The sequence below is a fragment of the Oncorhynchus mykiss genome, chromosome 12 (genome assembly GCF_013265735.2).
Source record: "Oncorhynchus mykiss isolate Arlee chromosome 12, USDA_OmykA_1.1, whole genome shotgun sequence".
Lineage (NCBI taxonomy): Eukaryota > Metazoa > Chordata > Actinopteri > Salmoniformes > Salmonidae > Oncorhynchus > Oncorhynchus mykiss.
The window spans coordinates 71603433-71618882 of NC_048576.1; the positions used below are offsets into that span (position 1 = coordinate 71603433).

General features: G+C 43.4%; 1 protein-coding gene across 1 annotated transcript in view; it reads right to left on the reverse strand.

Moving 5' to 3' along the window:
• Positions 1-15450, reverse strand: part of ttyh3a (tweety family member 3a) — a 56778-nt gene that overhangs the window by 29733 nt on the left and 11595 nt on the right. Inside the window, exon 2 of the mRNA XM_021624923.2 lies at positions 13159-13328. Within this exon, the coding sequence (XP_021480598.1) occupies positions 13159-13328 (170 nt within the window). The remainder of the gene's footprint in view (positions 1-13158; positions 13329-15450) is intronic.

Consider the following 15450-nt stretch of genomic DNA (forward strand, 5'->3'; position numbering starts at 1 on the left):
CAGCAAGACAACGTCTTAAGTGCTTTATGTTTAGGTGTTCGCAAAGAAAACGCCAGAAATGACATATCTGAGTTCCATCTCCCTGTCATCGACCAGCACAGTGAGTTTACAGCAGGCTGAAGACAAACCAGAAAGATGTTATCGCACACTCAATGTCAAGCCTAAAAACGGATTTACATGAAAGGCAGTTCTGCTTCCTAGGCTCTTGCCTGGGATTTCCATCATCTTTAATTATGCAAGCAGCAACAACTCCTTTGATCTCGACAACCTCAAGTTGCACAGCCAAAACGTAACAAAGTGACAGAAGATGGGCATGTGACTGCGAGGACTCCCTCAAATCATGAGCTTTGTGCAAGACTTCAGTAAAACAAAATTGCAGAGATTCTCTCAAGTTTCATGACAGTTGGACCATAAACTTACACTGCCTGTCATTCACGTGGCAATAAACTGAATTTGATATTCCACATGCGGCATTTTTACTCATTGCTCTAATCCCACTTTCCCCACGCTCTCACCACACACACGACGACGACACACAGGGAGAGAGTAATTGTCATGCAGCCCACATGCTCATCAAGTCTCCATGCTTTTGTGAGCCGCTCTGCAGTGATTTCAGCTGAATCCAACAAGATGGCTCTGAGCTGATCCAACTCATGGGGAGTGAAAACAGGATTCAGCGAAGCCCAGTGTTAAAATGAATGTGACAAAAACAGGAAGATTCCACAATTGAGTCAGCAAAAAGCTCATGCTTGGATTTCACAAGCTCTCCCAAATAAATTAACTCTTTATTCGGGATATGGAAGCGTTTAATGTGTCTCTCTTGGGCGTCTTCCATTCGTAAGACATTACTCAGTTTTCAGTAAGTGTGGGAGTTCTTTGCTCTGCTCTCAGGTTGTTCTTCCCTTTCTCATGACTCCTCTGAGACTGTATGCTTATACAAGTATCTGGCCTAACAGTCAAATCCCAGAGGATTACTTACATAGTATTATTACACATTTTTTATTTATTTATTTAACCTTTATTTAACTAGGCAAATCAGTTAAGAACAAATTCTTATTTACCATGATGGCCTCTCATCTATACATGAGAGAATAGGCTTCGTTTCCAGACAGATACGGAGTGGAATTTTTTTTTAGGCTGTGTTCTCACACCTCCACAATGCTGAACATAAACTGCACAAAGCAGATGGTTGGATTCTTTAAAAAAAAGTGTCCATTTATTTGGGTGGATCCATGAAGAGCCGAGGCCTCTTTTTCCATGTGGTCAACAGCTGAACAGGAACACACTGAAAAAGATAATGAGCAGAAGATATCAGCCCTTTTTAATGTCTATCTGTCCGACCTTCCTTCTCCTGTCACTTGTCATGAGGCCATTTTGCTCTGTGTTTGTGGCTGCGTTCCTATTTCCGCTTTGATCATCTATGTATGAGCTACAGACAGTGACTGTCCACAGTTTGCTGTCTGTGTGTCCATCTGTCCGTCCCTAGATGAGCAGAACGACTACCATTTCAGCGCCTTGAGACTCCTGGCTGGGCCTCTGTGTTGACAATGATGCCATGACCTGAGAAGTACTAAACAAAGAGAGGAAACAGACTAAACTGTTTACTTGTTTGGGTGGCCTGGGGGCTGAACCCACAACACAAAGGTCATGTTTTCTAAATTACAGCTGAAGGAGCTGTTTCCTCATCCTCCCAAATCTTTATTGGCAGATTATTAAACACACAACACAAAGTGCATGACAGTTAAGATTCTCTGTTACAAAACCATCCACTACTTTGGTTACTGTTTATCATTAATGGCAGACCGGATTTGTTTTCTCCCCCCCCTAAAAGGCGTCCATGCACACAGACTAGGGATGGGCATTGGAAATATTTTATTTTTTATTTTCTTAAATATCGGATATCTGAAATACATGTGTTTTTTTGTAAAACTGTTTGCTGCTGTAGCAGGGCAGGGGTCAGTGTGTGAGAGACCGCGTTCCCCTTCCTTGTCTACAAGTACAACAACTTGTAGACAGAGTGGAACTCAGAGTGGAACTCAGGACTAAGCTTATAACGTATACCCACCTTGAGAGTTATGTCCCGGCCCGCTGTTGGCTTCTCATTTGAAGGGGTGGTGGTGGCATCAAACTATTTGATTGAACACTTTCTTGGGCACTGCTGGGCCATGCACAAGGCAACCTTTCCATCAGAACCATCTACGGATACAGTCCAACGCGGGACACGTGCTGCTATAACAGGCACAGTCATTGGCAGAGTACTAATCTCTCACGCTTCTCCTATGTAATGCCCTACAATGGAACATTAACGGCGAGCTTCAGATTAAAAAACAGTCTAACTTCCGTCGTTTCTATTCCTGTATGCATTGATTAGAAATGTCCCCACTCACCTGCTAGGCTACATATCCAGCCTCTGACTGTAGTGCCGCTTTGATTGGCTCACAATAAACCAAATCCAAATTTATTTGTCACACGCGCCGAATTCAACAAGTGTAGACTTTACCGTGAAATGCTTACTTACAAGCCCTTAACCAACAGTGCAGTTCAAGATGAAGAAAATATTTACCAAGTAGACTAAAATAAAAAGTAACAATAATAATAACAAGGCTGTATACACCGGTACCGAGTCCGTGTGCAGGGGTACAGGCTAGTTGAGGTAATCTGTACATGTAGGTGGGGGCGAAGTGACTATGCATAGGTAACAAACAAATAGCGAGTAGCAGTGTACAAAAGGGGGGGGATCAATGTAAATAGTCCGGTGGCGATTTTATGAATTGATCAGCAGTCTTATGGCTTGGGGTAGAAGCTGTTGAGGAGCCTTTTGGTCCTAGACTTGGCGCTCCGGTACCGCTTGCCGTGCGGTAGCACAGAAAACAGTCTATGACTTGTGTGACTGGGGTCTCTGACAATTTTATGGGCTTTCCTCTGACACCGCCTATTATATAGGTCCTGGGTGGCAGGAAGCTTGGCCCCAGTGATGTACTGGGCCATTCGCACTACCCTCTGTAGTGCCATACAGTCAGATGCCGAGCAGCTTCCATACCAGGCGGTGATGCAACCGCTCAGGATGCTCTCAATGGTGCAGCTGTAGAACCATTTGAGGATCTGGGGACCCATGCCAAATCTTTTCAGTCGTGGGTGAACAGGGAATACAGGAGGGGACTAAGTACACACTCCTGAGGGGTCCCAGTGTTAAGGATCAGCGTGGCAGACGTGTTGTGGCCTACTCTTACCACCTGGGTGTGGCCCGTTAGAAAGTCCAGGATCCAGTTGCAGAGGGAGGTGTTTAGTCCCAGAGTCCTTAGCTTAGTGATGAGCTTTGTGGGCACTATGGTGTTGAACGCTGAGCTGTAGTCAATGAACAGCATTTTCACATGTTCCTTTTGTCCAGGTGAGAAAGGGCAGTGTGGAGTGCGATTGAGATTGTCATCTGTGGATCTGTTGGGGTGGTAGGCAAATTGGAGTGGGTCTAGGGTGTCCGGGAGGATGTTGTTGATGTGAGCCATGACTAGCCTTTCAAAGCACTTCATGGCTACAGACGTGAGTGCCATGGGGCGGTAGTCATTTAGGCAGGTTACCTTCGCTTCCTTGCGCACAAGGACAATGGTTGTTTGCTTGAAACATGTAGGTATTACAGACTCAGTCAGGGAGAGGTGGAAAATGTCAGTGACACTTTACCCGCCCTATTTTATATTAAAAGGTTTGTTGTTTTATTAAATGAAGAATGTCAAATGCCACGGTATTTACTTGTATGTAGTAATGTCACTTCATGGATCATTTTAGTTAATTCAGACAAAGCCTTTTCAATGTTAAAATATGTACACTCGCAAATAATCAAATACTAACGTTCGTTAACCGGGCCCATCCCTAGCAGACCACATGAATTACACAATATTAAGCACAGTGAGTAGTCTTGTTCAATTCATGATATCTTTGCTGCTTTTTATGGGTTGTGCTCCTTCCTAATGGGGAGAGACCCTCTCATAGCCTGTGAAAGGAGGGTAGGGCGAAGAGAGTTTGATGAATCTCTTCTCTCTACAAGCATAGATGCGAGTCGATAAGACTCCCACAGCCGGGAAGAAATATTTTCAGCTGCCTGGGCTTGCAGAGACTTGCATCATGTGGATGGATTCGTTCTCACAGGAGGGGCAGGGCAGGAGAGGCGGGCAGAGAGACTCCAGAAGCTCACTGTTAAGGCAGCGACAGGTGCAGATGGTCAATACTCACTGGGGTTCAGGGAGGACAGATATCCATCATTCAGATTCAACCAGAGATGCAATTACAGTTCAGGGAGAGGTACCACCTGGGTCACAGTGCCTTGAAAACAGAAGGCTGGGAAGTGCCTATCCCACAGACGGATGGAGGGAGACTGAGGTGAGAAGACGAAAAACCTTTCATCAGTCATAAATACTGGGCTGTGCCCCAGACCTCAGACACTATAGAGTGGCCATTCTGGCCAATAGCTTTGTCTTAAGAGATCACTCACAAAGGGGCTGCATAATCGAAAAGGAAGGTTTTTCTAGGAATTCTAGGTACATTATTTTGACAGACAGCAAGCACTGTTCACTTATCTGTCACTGCCACTCAGAACATGACCCTTTGTGAGACCCAGGGATTCCAAAGCTTGTCTGTGTGACTGTGGTGGACTAGCCTGTTGTTATTCCAGACAGCCGTGTAAATTATTGGTTGGGAGGGACTCCAGAAAGAAGGACTCAGAAACAGACAACAGTTTGGTCTGGTTTCCCACTGTACTAGACACAGAGCTACTCTTTGATAATGAAAGGGTATATCGTCCTTAGCATTTACCCCAATGTGATACTTTGCCATCCCATTGAAGTATACTGTACAAAAATATAAAACGCAACATGCAACATTTCAAAGATTTTGCCGAGTTACATAGAAGGAAATCGGTCAATTGAAATAAATAATCTATACATTTCACATGACTGGGCAGGGGCCCAGTCATGGGAGCCATGCTCAGCCAATCAGAATGAGTTTTCCCCCACAAAAAGGCTTTATTACAGACATAAATACAGCTCTGACAAATTCTATAAAACGTTGTTGGAGGCGGCGTATGGTAGAGAAATTAACATTCAATTCTCTGGCAACAGCTCTGTTGGACATTCCTGCAGTCAGCATGCCAATTGCACACTCCCTCAACTTGAGACATCTGTGGCATTGTGTTGTGTGACGAAACTGCACATTTTAGAGTGGTCTTATATTGTCTCCAGCACAAGGTGCACCTGTGTAATGACCATGCTGTTTAAATCAGCTTCTTGATATGATATGGCAAAGGAGAAATGCTCACTAACAGGGATGTACACAAATTTGTGCACAATATTTGAGAGAAATAATCTGTGTGTATGGAAAATATCTGGGCTCTTGCATTTCTTTACACTTTACATGTTACGTTTACATTTTGTCCAGTATAGTATGCCATCTAGTGTGATTAGCTCCGCAAGATTGACACTTTGCAGAATTCTTGGGGTAGCCTAATTCCTGAAAATACACCACAATAATATTGTCATTCAAAAGGTTCTAACGCTAAACCACCAGAGTCCTTGAGTATCCCTCTGCCTGCTCTGAGCCAGAGCCCTGCCTGCGCTGAGCCAGCCCCTCTGGGTCTTCTTCTGTGTCCTGAGTTGGCTTCTGAGAGGATGTTGCCATGGAAACTACAGTGGGGGTTCATTTGTCACATGATTTCAGGTTGAATGTGAGAAATCCTTTGTTTTCCTAACTTTTTCATTACTTTCCAATACATTGCTGGAGGACTACCTGCAGAGACGAGGCCTCACGGTTATCACATCTATCCCAGAGAATAGGGGCGTTGGCATGGTGTTTGGTAAGGAACCAACGTTTCCGACAGAGACGCTGAAAACTGTCATGATTCTACGGCAATGCTGACTGCAGTGCAGCGCAGGAACTTGCATATACCAATGATGCAAATTAAAGCCTAAATATGGCTGGCCATTAAACCAGTTGTGGTTCAGCCTAGAGCTGTTCAACAGCTGACTTACCTAGTTAAATAAAAGGTTAAATAAAATAAATAAAAATAACAGCTGAGACCCATCACATGACCACAAAAAAAGGTTTCTGTGTAACACACTTCACTGTTCATAATCATACAGAAGATTACATTGCACAACAATGCCTCTCCAACTTCCTCATTCCACTTATTCAGTGTTCTGTGGCATCAACTTACTCTAAACAGAATCAATATGTCCTCATCTTCATAATAGAGTCTCTCAGTCAGACAACAACCACTTCAACAGCTTTAACCTCTCTCGCACCAGCTTTAACCTCTCTCGCACCTGGCCAACAGCCAGTGAAATTGCAGAGCGCTAAAATTCTAAATACACCATTCGTAATATTAAACATTCTCGTAAATACATGTGTCTTGCATCATTTAAAAGCTTAAAATCTTATTAATCCAGCCGCTGTGTCAGATTTCAAAAAGGCTTTACGTCGAACACAAACCATGCGATTATCTGAGGAGAGCACCCATCTAACAAAAGTATTACTAGCATTTTCCAACCAAGCATTAGTGTCACAAAAGTCAGAAATAACAATAAAATAAATCACTTACCTTTGAAAATATTCCTCTGGTGGCAATGCCAATTGTCCTAGCTCCACAGTGAATGTTAGTTTTGTTTGATAAAATCCATTATTATAGCCTAACACGAAACATATGTAAACCGCTTGCGTCGTGATTTCCGTCTCATTCAACTTTGGATGAAACATTTTTGGTAAATACACAGACTAAACACACGTTTATCCAGTCATGGTTGGTTTCATTGCAATCCTCTGTTTTTTAGTAACACAATCACACTTGATGGCTCTTTTTCCAGGACGCATTGACCGAAACAACCCGATTTGAAGACACCAATCAATGACCTCACTGCGCACCAATGGTAGGAGCGGTCTGTCATTGATTGACTGTATTTTGGCCCAATGACCACTGATCATCTTGAAATCTAGCTTGGAAGATAGCCATTGAGCTGAGGTAAACTGCAATATGTAATGGTTATACGTTCGAAGACCAGCCTTTGGCGTAAACTCTGGCATAAAAGAAGTTCATTCGCCATTGCAAATTCTACTTGACGGAGCCACGAGTGTTACGCATAGCAGTACATAGTGAAGTGCATTTTCAGCAATTTTATATAATTTAAATTATGGTGAATAAATCAGGAAAAGCTAAAACAAAGTCTAGATATACAGATGTAACCCAAATGATAGAAGAAATTGATTGAGAACGCGAGAGAGTTGCTTCAGGAAGATTAATCTTTCAGCGAGGCAAGTTTTGACTCCCAGGCGGAAGACATGTTTCTGTACAGAGAGGATGCCATGCTGGACTGGTAAAATCTTATCATGCTAATGTCGTTGTTTGAAATGAATATAAAATATTATTTATGAGATTTGTTGTTGTTGAGATTCTTATTTTATTTGCAATATATAAAAATATCATCAGTAATGAAATGTGTAAGGTACACATTTGGCTATACATTGTGTGTGTGTGATATTTTTTAAATGTATTTTATACATTGCGTGCTTCTACACCTGCATTGCTTGCTGTTTGGGGTTTTAGGCTGGGTTTCTGTACAGCACTTTGAGATATCAGCTAATGTACGAAGGGCTATATAAATAAATTTGATTTGATTTGATTTGATATAAACATGGCATGGAACAGCACTTCACCATAGTGATTATGTTCCCTGTACTCTATATGGTACATTGTTTATTTTACGTGTTGATACAGGGCTCATACGTGAAAGTATTCTTACAGATTATTTTTTTTCCCCCCACAGTGGCAGTGATTCTGATTATGCGCCACCAATGTCTAGGTGTCCATCCCCCTCTGAAGCTTGTTCATCCTGCCGGACCCCTGCTGTCACTGGCTCCACACCTACCCTGCCATGTAGAGGTTTGAAGTCAGAGGTGGGGAAGACAGAAACCCGCAGACAGAGGGCCAGAGGGTCGTTGACACACTGTGTTGGAAGATGTGGAACCAATTCCACCAGCTTTTAGATAAAAAAGGCAGCCAGGACCTCAACTAGACATGACTGCAAAGTACAGCCCCCTTCAACTTTTTCACCTCGTCAGTTGTTGATTCCCTGGTGGCGAACACCAATAAGTATGGGGCTAAGAAGCAGGCAGGAAAGAAAGAGGCATTTCCATGTCAGATCTTTTCTGCTTTCTTTCACTGGTCATTTACATGGTGCTGGTGAAGTTGAAAACTGAGGGACTACTGGAAAACGTCAGCTCTCTATCAACTGCCTTTCACCACCACTGTCATGTCCTCTAAAATATTTCTGACTATCTCACGGGCGCTTCACATCAGTGACCCAGAAGTTGATGGGGAGAATGACAAGAAGAGGCACCGCAAGTTTTGATAGGCTCTGCAAAATCAAACCTCTCTACCCCAGCATCGTTGAGGCCTGCAAGACCTATTTTCAGCCTGCCCAGAACCTGTTAATCGATGAGAGGATGGTAGCCTCAAAGGCCAGAATCAGCATCAAACAATACATGCGTAACAAACCAACCAAATGGGGTTACAAACTGTTTGTTTTGGCAGATTGTGTGTGTGCCTACACGTGCAATTTTTTTGTTTATGGGGGGGATAAACAGTTTTGCTACCGGTAATGGACAGAGTTATGATTCCGTTATGGAGTTATTGGATTTTCAACTGCTGGGGAAGGGCTACAAACTGTTTGTGGACTTCTACACAAGCCCTACCCTGTTTACAGAGCTGAGGAAGCGGGAAGTGTGGGCTTGTGGCACCATTCGGACCAACAGAGAGGGCTTTCCAAAAACAAAGGTGAACAAAATGCCTAAGTGGGCTGAGCGGGGTACCATGAGATGGATTCGTGAAGATGGCCTGCTCTTTGTAAAGTGGATGGATCCCAGAGAGGTGGTCATGTGCACAACTATCCACAAGTCCTCCAGTGGCGATCACGTCGTCAGGCGTGTGAAGGACGGTAGCGGGGCATGGACCACAAAAAATGTCCCCATTCCAGCTGCTGTGAAGGACTACAACAAGGGCATGGGAGGTAGGATATGATACTACAATGTTCTCCACAAGACCATGAAATGGTACAAGACATTTTTCTATAATTGCATTGACATTGCTGTGGTGAATTCCTTCATCCTGCAGAAGGAAATGGCCAAGAGCTGTGGACAGCCTCCCATCTCACAGCTAGCCTTCAGGGAGCTGCTCATCCAGGAGCTTGCTAGCTACAGCAAGTCCACTGTAGCACCTTCTGTCCCCTCTACCTCTGTCCCTTCTGCTCCAACCAGTGGTGTTCACCTGACCAGATTCATCTCTGCAGGCATGAATGTGCCTCAGGGCAAAAAGGGCACAGTAGGGAGATGCCGTTGTGCCCTTTATAACAGGAAGTGCCCCATCACCTGCACCACCTGTTCAGTAAGCCTCAGCAGTCTCTTTTTGGTGTAAAGCCATGGGCCATGGCACCAGCAGCACAATATTGTGTAGAGGACTGAGGGTCTTCACAATATTGTAAATAGAACATGTGTAAATAGTTACTCTTGTTATTTTTATATATAAATATATATATATATTTTTTAATATATATTTTTGGGGGGTGAGTGTTAGAATAGCATTTATGTATTTTGTATATCGTTCTTTCCTTCAAAATGAATCACTGTACCAATTCGGCCACTTGGGTACATTTGTGTGGGACACCTGGGTGACTTCATGCTCAATGTCATGTAGCTCGCTCATTTTTGAAGTTTTTTTCTTCTACCAGATCTATTGGTGTTATATTCCCCTACATTCAATTAACATTTCCACAAACTTCAGATTGTTTCCATTCAAATGATACCAAGAATATGCATATCCTTGCCTCTGGGGCTGAGCTACAGGCAGTTAGATTAGGGTATGTCTTCAGGAGGAAATTGAGAACAAGGGATGCAGCCATAACAGGTTAACTTGGGTCAAACGTTTCCGGTAGCCTTCCACAAGCTTCTCACTAGAAGTTGGGTGAATTTTGGCCCATTTCTCCTGACAGAGCTGGTGTAACTGAGTCAGGTTTGTAGGTCTCCTTGCACCACAAGCTTTTTCAGTTCTGCCCAAAAATGTTCTATTGGATTGGGGTCAGGGCTGTGTGATGGCCACTCCAATACCTAGACTAATGTTGTCCTTAAGCCATTTTGCCACAAATTTGGAAGTATGCTTGGGGTCATTGTCCATTTTGAAGATCCATTTGCGACCAAGCTTTAACTTCCTGACTGATGTCTTGAGATGTTGCTTCAATATATCCACATCATTTTCCTGAAGTGCACCAGTCCCTCCTGCAGAAAAGCACCCCCACAACATGATGCTGCCACCCCCTGCTTCATGGTTGGGATGGTGTTCTTCGGCTTGCAAGTTCCCCCTTTTTCCTCCAAACATAACGATGGTCATTATGGCCAAACAGTTGTATTTTTGTTTCATCAGACCAGAAGACATTTCTGGGATTGATTTTCACTTTTCGCACCAAAGTACGTTCATCTCTAGGAGACAGAACGCATCTCCTTCCTGAGCGGTGTGACGGCTGCGTGGTCCCATGGTGTTTATACTGGCATACTATTGTTTGTACAGATTAACGTGGTACCTTCAGGCGTTTGGAAATTGCTCCCAAGGATGAACCCGACTCGTCTACAATTTGAGGTCTTGGCTGTTATCTTTGGATTTTCCCATGATATCAAGCAAAGAGGCACTGAGTTTGAAGGTAGGCCTTGAAATACATCCACAGGTACACCTCCAATTGACTCAAATGATGTCAATTAGCCTATCAGAAGCTTCTAAAGCCATGACATCCTTTTCTGGAATTTTCTAAGCTATTTAAAAAGGCACAGTCAACTTCGTGTATGTAAACTTCTGACCCACTGGAATTGTGATACAGTGAATTATAAGTGAAATAATCTGTCTGTAAACAATTGTTGGAAAAATTATTTGTGTCATGTACAAAGTAGATGTCCTAACCAACTTGCCAAAACTATAGTTTGTTAACAAGAAATTTGTGGAGTGGTTGAAAAATAAGTTAATGACCTAAGTGTGTGTAAACTTCCGACTTCAACTGTAAGTAGTTAGATAACCTAGACTAAGAAAGGAAAACTAACAGCCTAGATACAAAAAAGTAGCCGTGATTGAGGACTATTTCATTTGAGGCAGACTGCAGAAAATATCTAGTAGAGGGATTTGTGGTGTCAAGCCTTTTAACCCTGTGCACCTCTCATTCTCTGCTTGAGTAGATGCTAGATTGTTTAAAAAATGTGAACACCAGACGGGAAGGGGTTAACACCATGCAGCAAGCGCCCAAGTAGCCTACCCTCCAATTGAGAGCTTCAATGAAGTAAGCAGAAGATTAGTTCTAAAAATACCACCATCTCACCACAATAGTTAGACACTAAACCAGCAGCAGCAGCTTTCAGATGCTACAAGATACCAAACTACATCCCTTCCACTGCAGAGAAATTGTTTGCCTACACAAAAACAGAATAATTTCTCAAAGGGATTAAATTTACAGGTCAAAGTTTAGAAGAATTGTGGGGGTCCTGTCTGTCATCCCCAGACTACAGCATGCAACCCATGGTTTGTGAAGTCCAATGTCAAATGAAGATCTGCTCTTGTATCCTCAGTTCAGAAGGGGGGAGGTATAAACAACAATAAAAGTGGCATCTGACAGTGTGTGTGTCAAATACCTCCTGTGTCCATTATGAGTTCGGAGACAGGTCACAGTTCTGCTCTCCTTAGAGCACAGCCTCCAGCAGAGTAAACTATCCATCAATTCTAGGGGTGTAACGGTTCACCAAACCCACGGTTCGGTACGTGTTGCGGTTTTGGAGTCACGTTTCAGTTTGGTTTCAGTACAGTGGGAAAATTAAATGCTGTTCACAATGTTCAGCATTCACAATGTTCCTGGCATTGTCTGTTGTGACAGAACTGTTATGTTGGGCCTCTCAAGCTTCCACTCTGATGCTGCGTTTCGAACTATGTGAGAGGTGGGAATTTACCTGTTGGAGGGCCATTCAAGTGGATTTTTCCCAGTCCTATATATATATAAAATGTACCCTTCCCTCTTGGTTATTAATGCACCATGATAGTTGCTCGAGCACTTTTATGAGGGGCTGAAACCCCCCATTCTCAACCACCGCCAATGGTCGCATGTCCGCAGCTATAAACCGAAGACTGGTAGACTGTTTATTTTTTACAATTGCTCTTGTAATTTCTTTGGCCAGGTCAGAATCAGCTGCCAAAGAATGCTTGAATGCAGAGGGGAGACGATGTTGTTATTATTTCTTAGCGTTTCTGTCTTGTTCCGGTATACTGGGGTGTCAACATGAGGTGTTGGCAGCTGCATAGGCTAATCTCCTTGAACGACATACTGTTAAGCATTTATCCACAACTCTCTGTCCATCGGCGCTGTAATCTACTGGGAAGCCAAAATGTTCCCAAACTGGAGATTTAAACGATGAATGAAGACCCTCCAATTCTGGTTAATCAATCCCACCACTCACCATCATACAAAAATAATTAACTTCTGCACCTCACAAAAGTACAGTTTGATATGCGCCAATTAAAATTAAAATGTTGATAAAAAAATTATGCAAAGGAACTAGCTGTTTTAACGGAATAGCCTGAAATGTACTCAAGAGACACAGGTCTAGTGTTTTTATTTTGGACTGTAAATATCTTTTATGAATTCATTCGGGTTCACAGTATGGACCGAACCGAGTTCCCTGTACCGAACGGTCCGGTACGAATACATGTACCGTTAAACCCCTAATAAATTTCCTCCGGCAGACTAGGCATGCGGTCTTAAAGCCAGTCACGCATGACACCGTGGGTGGTGTTCACTCATCTCAGAGGAAGACTGCTGGCAATGTGTTAGATAACAAAGGTATCAAGGAGGAGATTAAAAAAGGCACAAACTGCTCCATCATGCATGGAACGCGCTTATGTCGGTGCACTACAGGGCCAATCGAGGATGTTATGGGGTGATGGTGAACATTGCTAATCCTTGCATTGTCGTCTGCAGTCCCAGGCTTTACATGTTGAAATTAGAGATGGCCCACCTCATTACAGCTAGGCCTGTATTTTAGGTAGTGAACCAAGGGTATGTTGAGTGATCAGAGCCGTACGTCTTTCCATGTGGGACTCACCTGCAGACGAGCGTGGCGATGATGACACACCAGGCGGTGCAGCAGCAGTCGGCGTTGGGCTGCTCCTCGCTCTTCTTCCGCCGGCAGCACAGCCAGAAGGAGTAGAACAGCAGGAAGAGGAGGTCCAGGGCCAGGCAGGCTAGAGCCACGCCTCCCAGCAGCAGGATGGACTGAGGGGGAACAAGAGGACGATGAGACGTCATCTCACACACATAATGAATAATAGCAACGGAATGTTTTGCAGTTATCACTCACACACACACACACACACACACACCTGCTGGGGAAATCTTTCAGAGAGACTTTGTAGGATGTATAGATACAGGAGCCAAGCATCCAGGATCCATTTTGTGGTCGTAGAACAATAGTCTAATTTAGACCATTTTTTTTTTTTACTGCATAGCTGTTGCCCGTTGGAATGATATTGGGGGAAAGGGGATACTTATAGTCAGTTGCACAACAATGCATTCAACCAGAGAGGTGTGAGGGGGGGGGCTGCCTTAAAAAGACGTCCATGTCATCTGAGACCGGGGAGCAGTTGTTGTTGGGGGTTAACTGCCTTGCTCAAGGGCAGAACGGCAGATTGTCCCACAATGCCGGCTTGGGGCTTCAAACCAGTAACCTTTTGGTTACTGGCCCAACGCTCTAACCGCTAGGCTATCTTGCACATCCAGTCTGCAAGGAATGAGAAGCTATTAAAGCAGATATACACTCTGACCACCCAGAGGAGTCACATGGCAATGAGATGGTCTCTCTGATTATTAGCTATGCCCTTTGGCTCGTCATAGCTCATTTACACCAGATCACAGTTAATTAAGGGTTATCGTCATAACTTTGAGAATAACGTAGAAGGCAGAGGAGAAAAACCTCAAGCCTCATTAAAACCCCCCATCATGAACAAGCACAAACACACCACCATAAGACGCATACTCTGAGAAAGCCTCCTGAAACACATACAAACCATATAATCTTAGTCTCTAACGTCCTCACACATGAATAATCTGTGTTTCCCTGGCCTCATTTGTGAAGTTTCACTTAAAGCCCATTCTCATAATACAGGGGAAGGCCACAATTATTCCAAATCAAGCCCAAATTTCAAACAGGATATACAGAATCATAAAAACAGAAGATACTGTAAAGCAGATTATGCTCCCAATCTGTCTGCTGTACAGTACCTTCAGTCTTATGATTCATCGTAATGGATATATCCTGTATGAAATTTGGGCGTGGCTTGATATCAAATAACTTGATTTGTGTGGGCCCAGTGAACCCCTGTTTCCATGTGAGCACTGGAATCTTTGGACGCTCACAAGCTGCCATCTTTCCCTTTCCAGAACGGGGTGCTGGAGAGAGCATTGTGTTGGCTCAGGCCAGACCAGAGCTTGTGACTTTATAGGAAGTGGGGTAAAGAGAGTCAGGGTTCGTGTGAGGCGACTTACTTCTCCAGCAGAGGGAAAAGAGAAGAATGACTGTCACTCCACTCCAGACAAAGTCTTAAGTGACCAGGGCCCTGGGGTGACTGAGGGGAAGGCCACTGTCGTTTGGGCTTAGCACCGCTCACTCAATCTTTACTGCTGTCAGATGTACATTTGCAGTGATTTGCCCAATGCAATACTGTATATTATTAAAATGCCCAGGTAGCAGTGGTAATTATTTGGCTTCACTACCTCATGGATATCAGGTTGAGAACAAATGTGCATAGGAAATGGTCTTTTGGATTATTGTTCTTCTCCACCTTTTCCTGTTGTAACGCCTTAAACGAGAATGAATCCAGTATTACCGCACCCTCCCTCAACAACAGCTGCTCTGAGCTCCTTTGAGATAGGAAATGATTTACAAAATGCAAGACAGCCCAGCTCCTTTGGGCAAATGCTAAATAAGGATCTAATTTTAGGCGCCGCCTGGGCTCCAGTCTTCTGTTCATGCGTGCGGACTAGAGGTCGGCCGATTTCTGATTTTTCAACGCCGATACCGATTATTGGAGAACCAAAAAGGCCGATACCGATTAAAATCGGCCAAATTTTTATTTGTAATAATGACAATTACAACAATACTGAATGAACACTTATTTTAACTTAATATAATACATCAATAAAATCAATTTAGCCTCAAGTAAATAATGAAACATTTTCAATTTGGTTTAAATAATGCAAAAACAAAGTGTTGGAGAAGAAAGTAAAAGTGCAATATGTGCTATGTAAGAAAGCTAACGTTTCAGTTCCTTGCTCAGAACATGAGAACATATGAAAGCTGGTGGTTCCTTTTAACACAAGTCTTCAATATTCCCAGGTA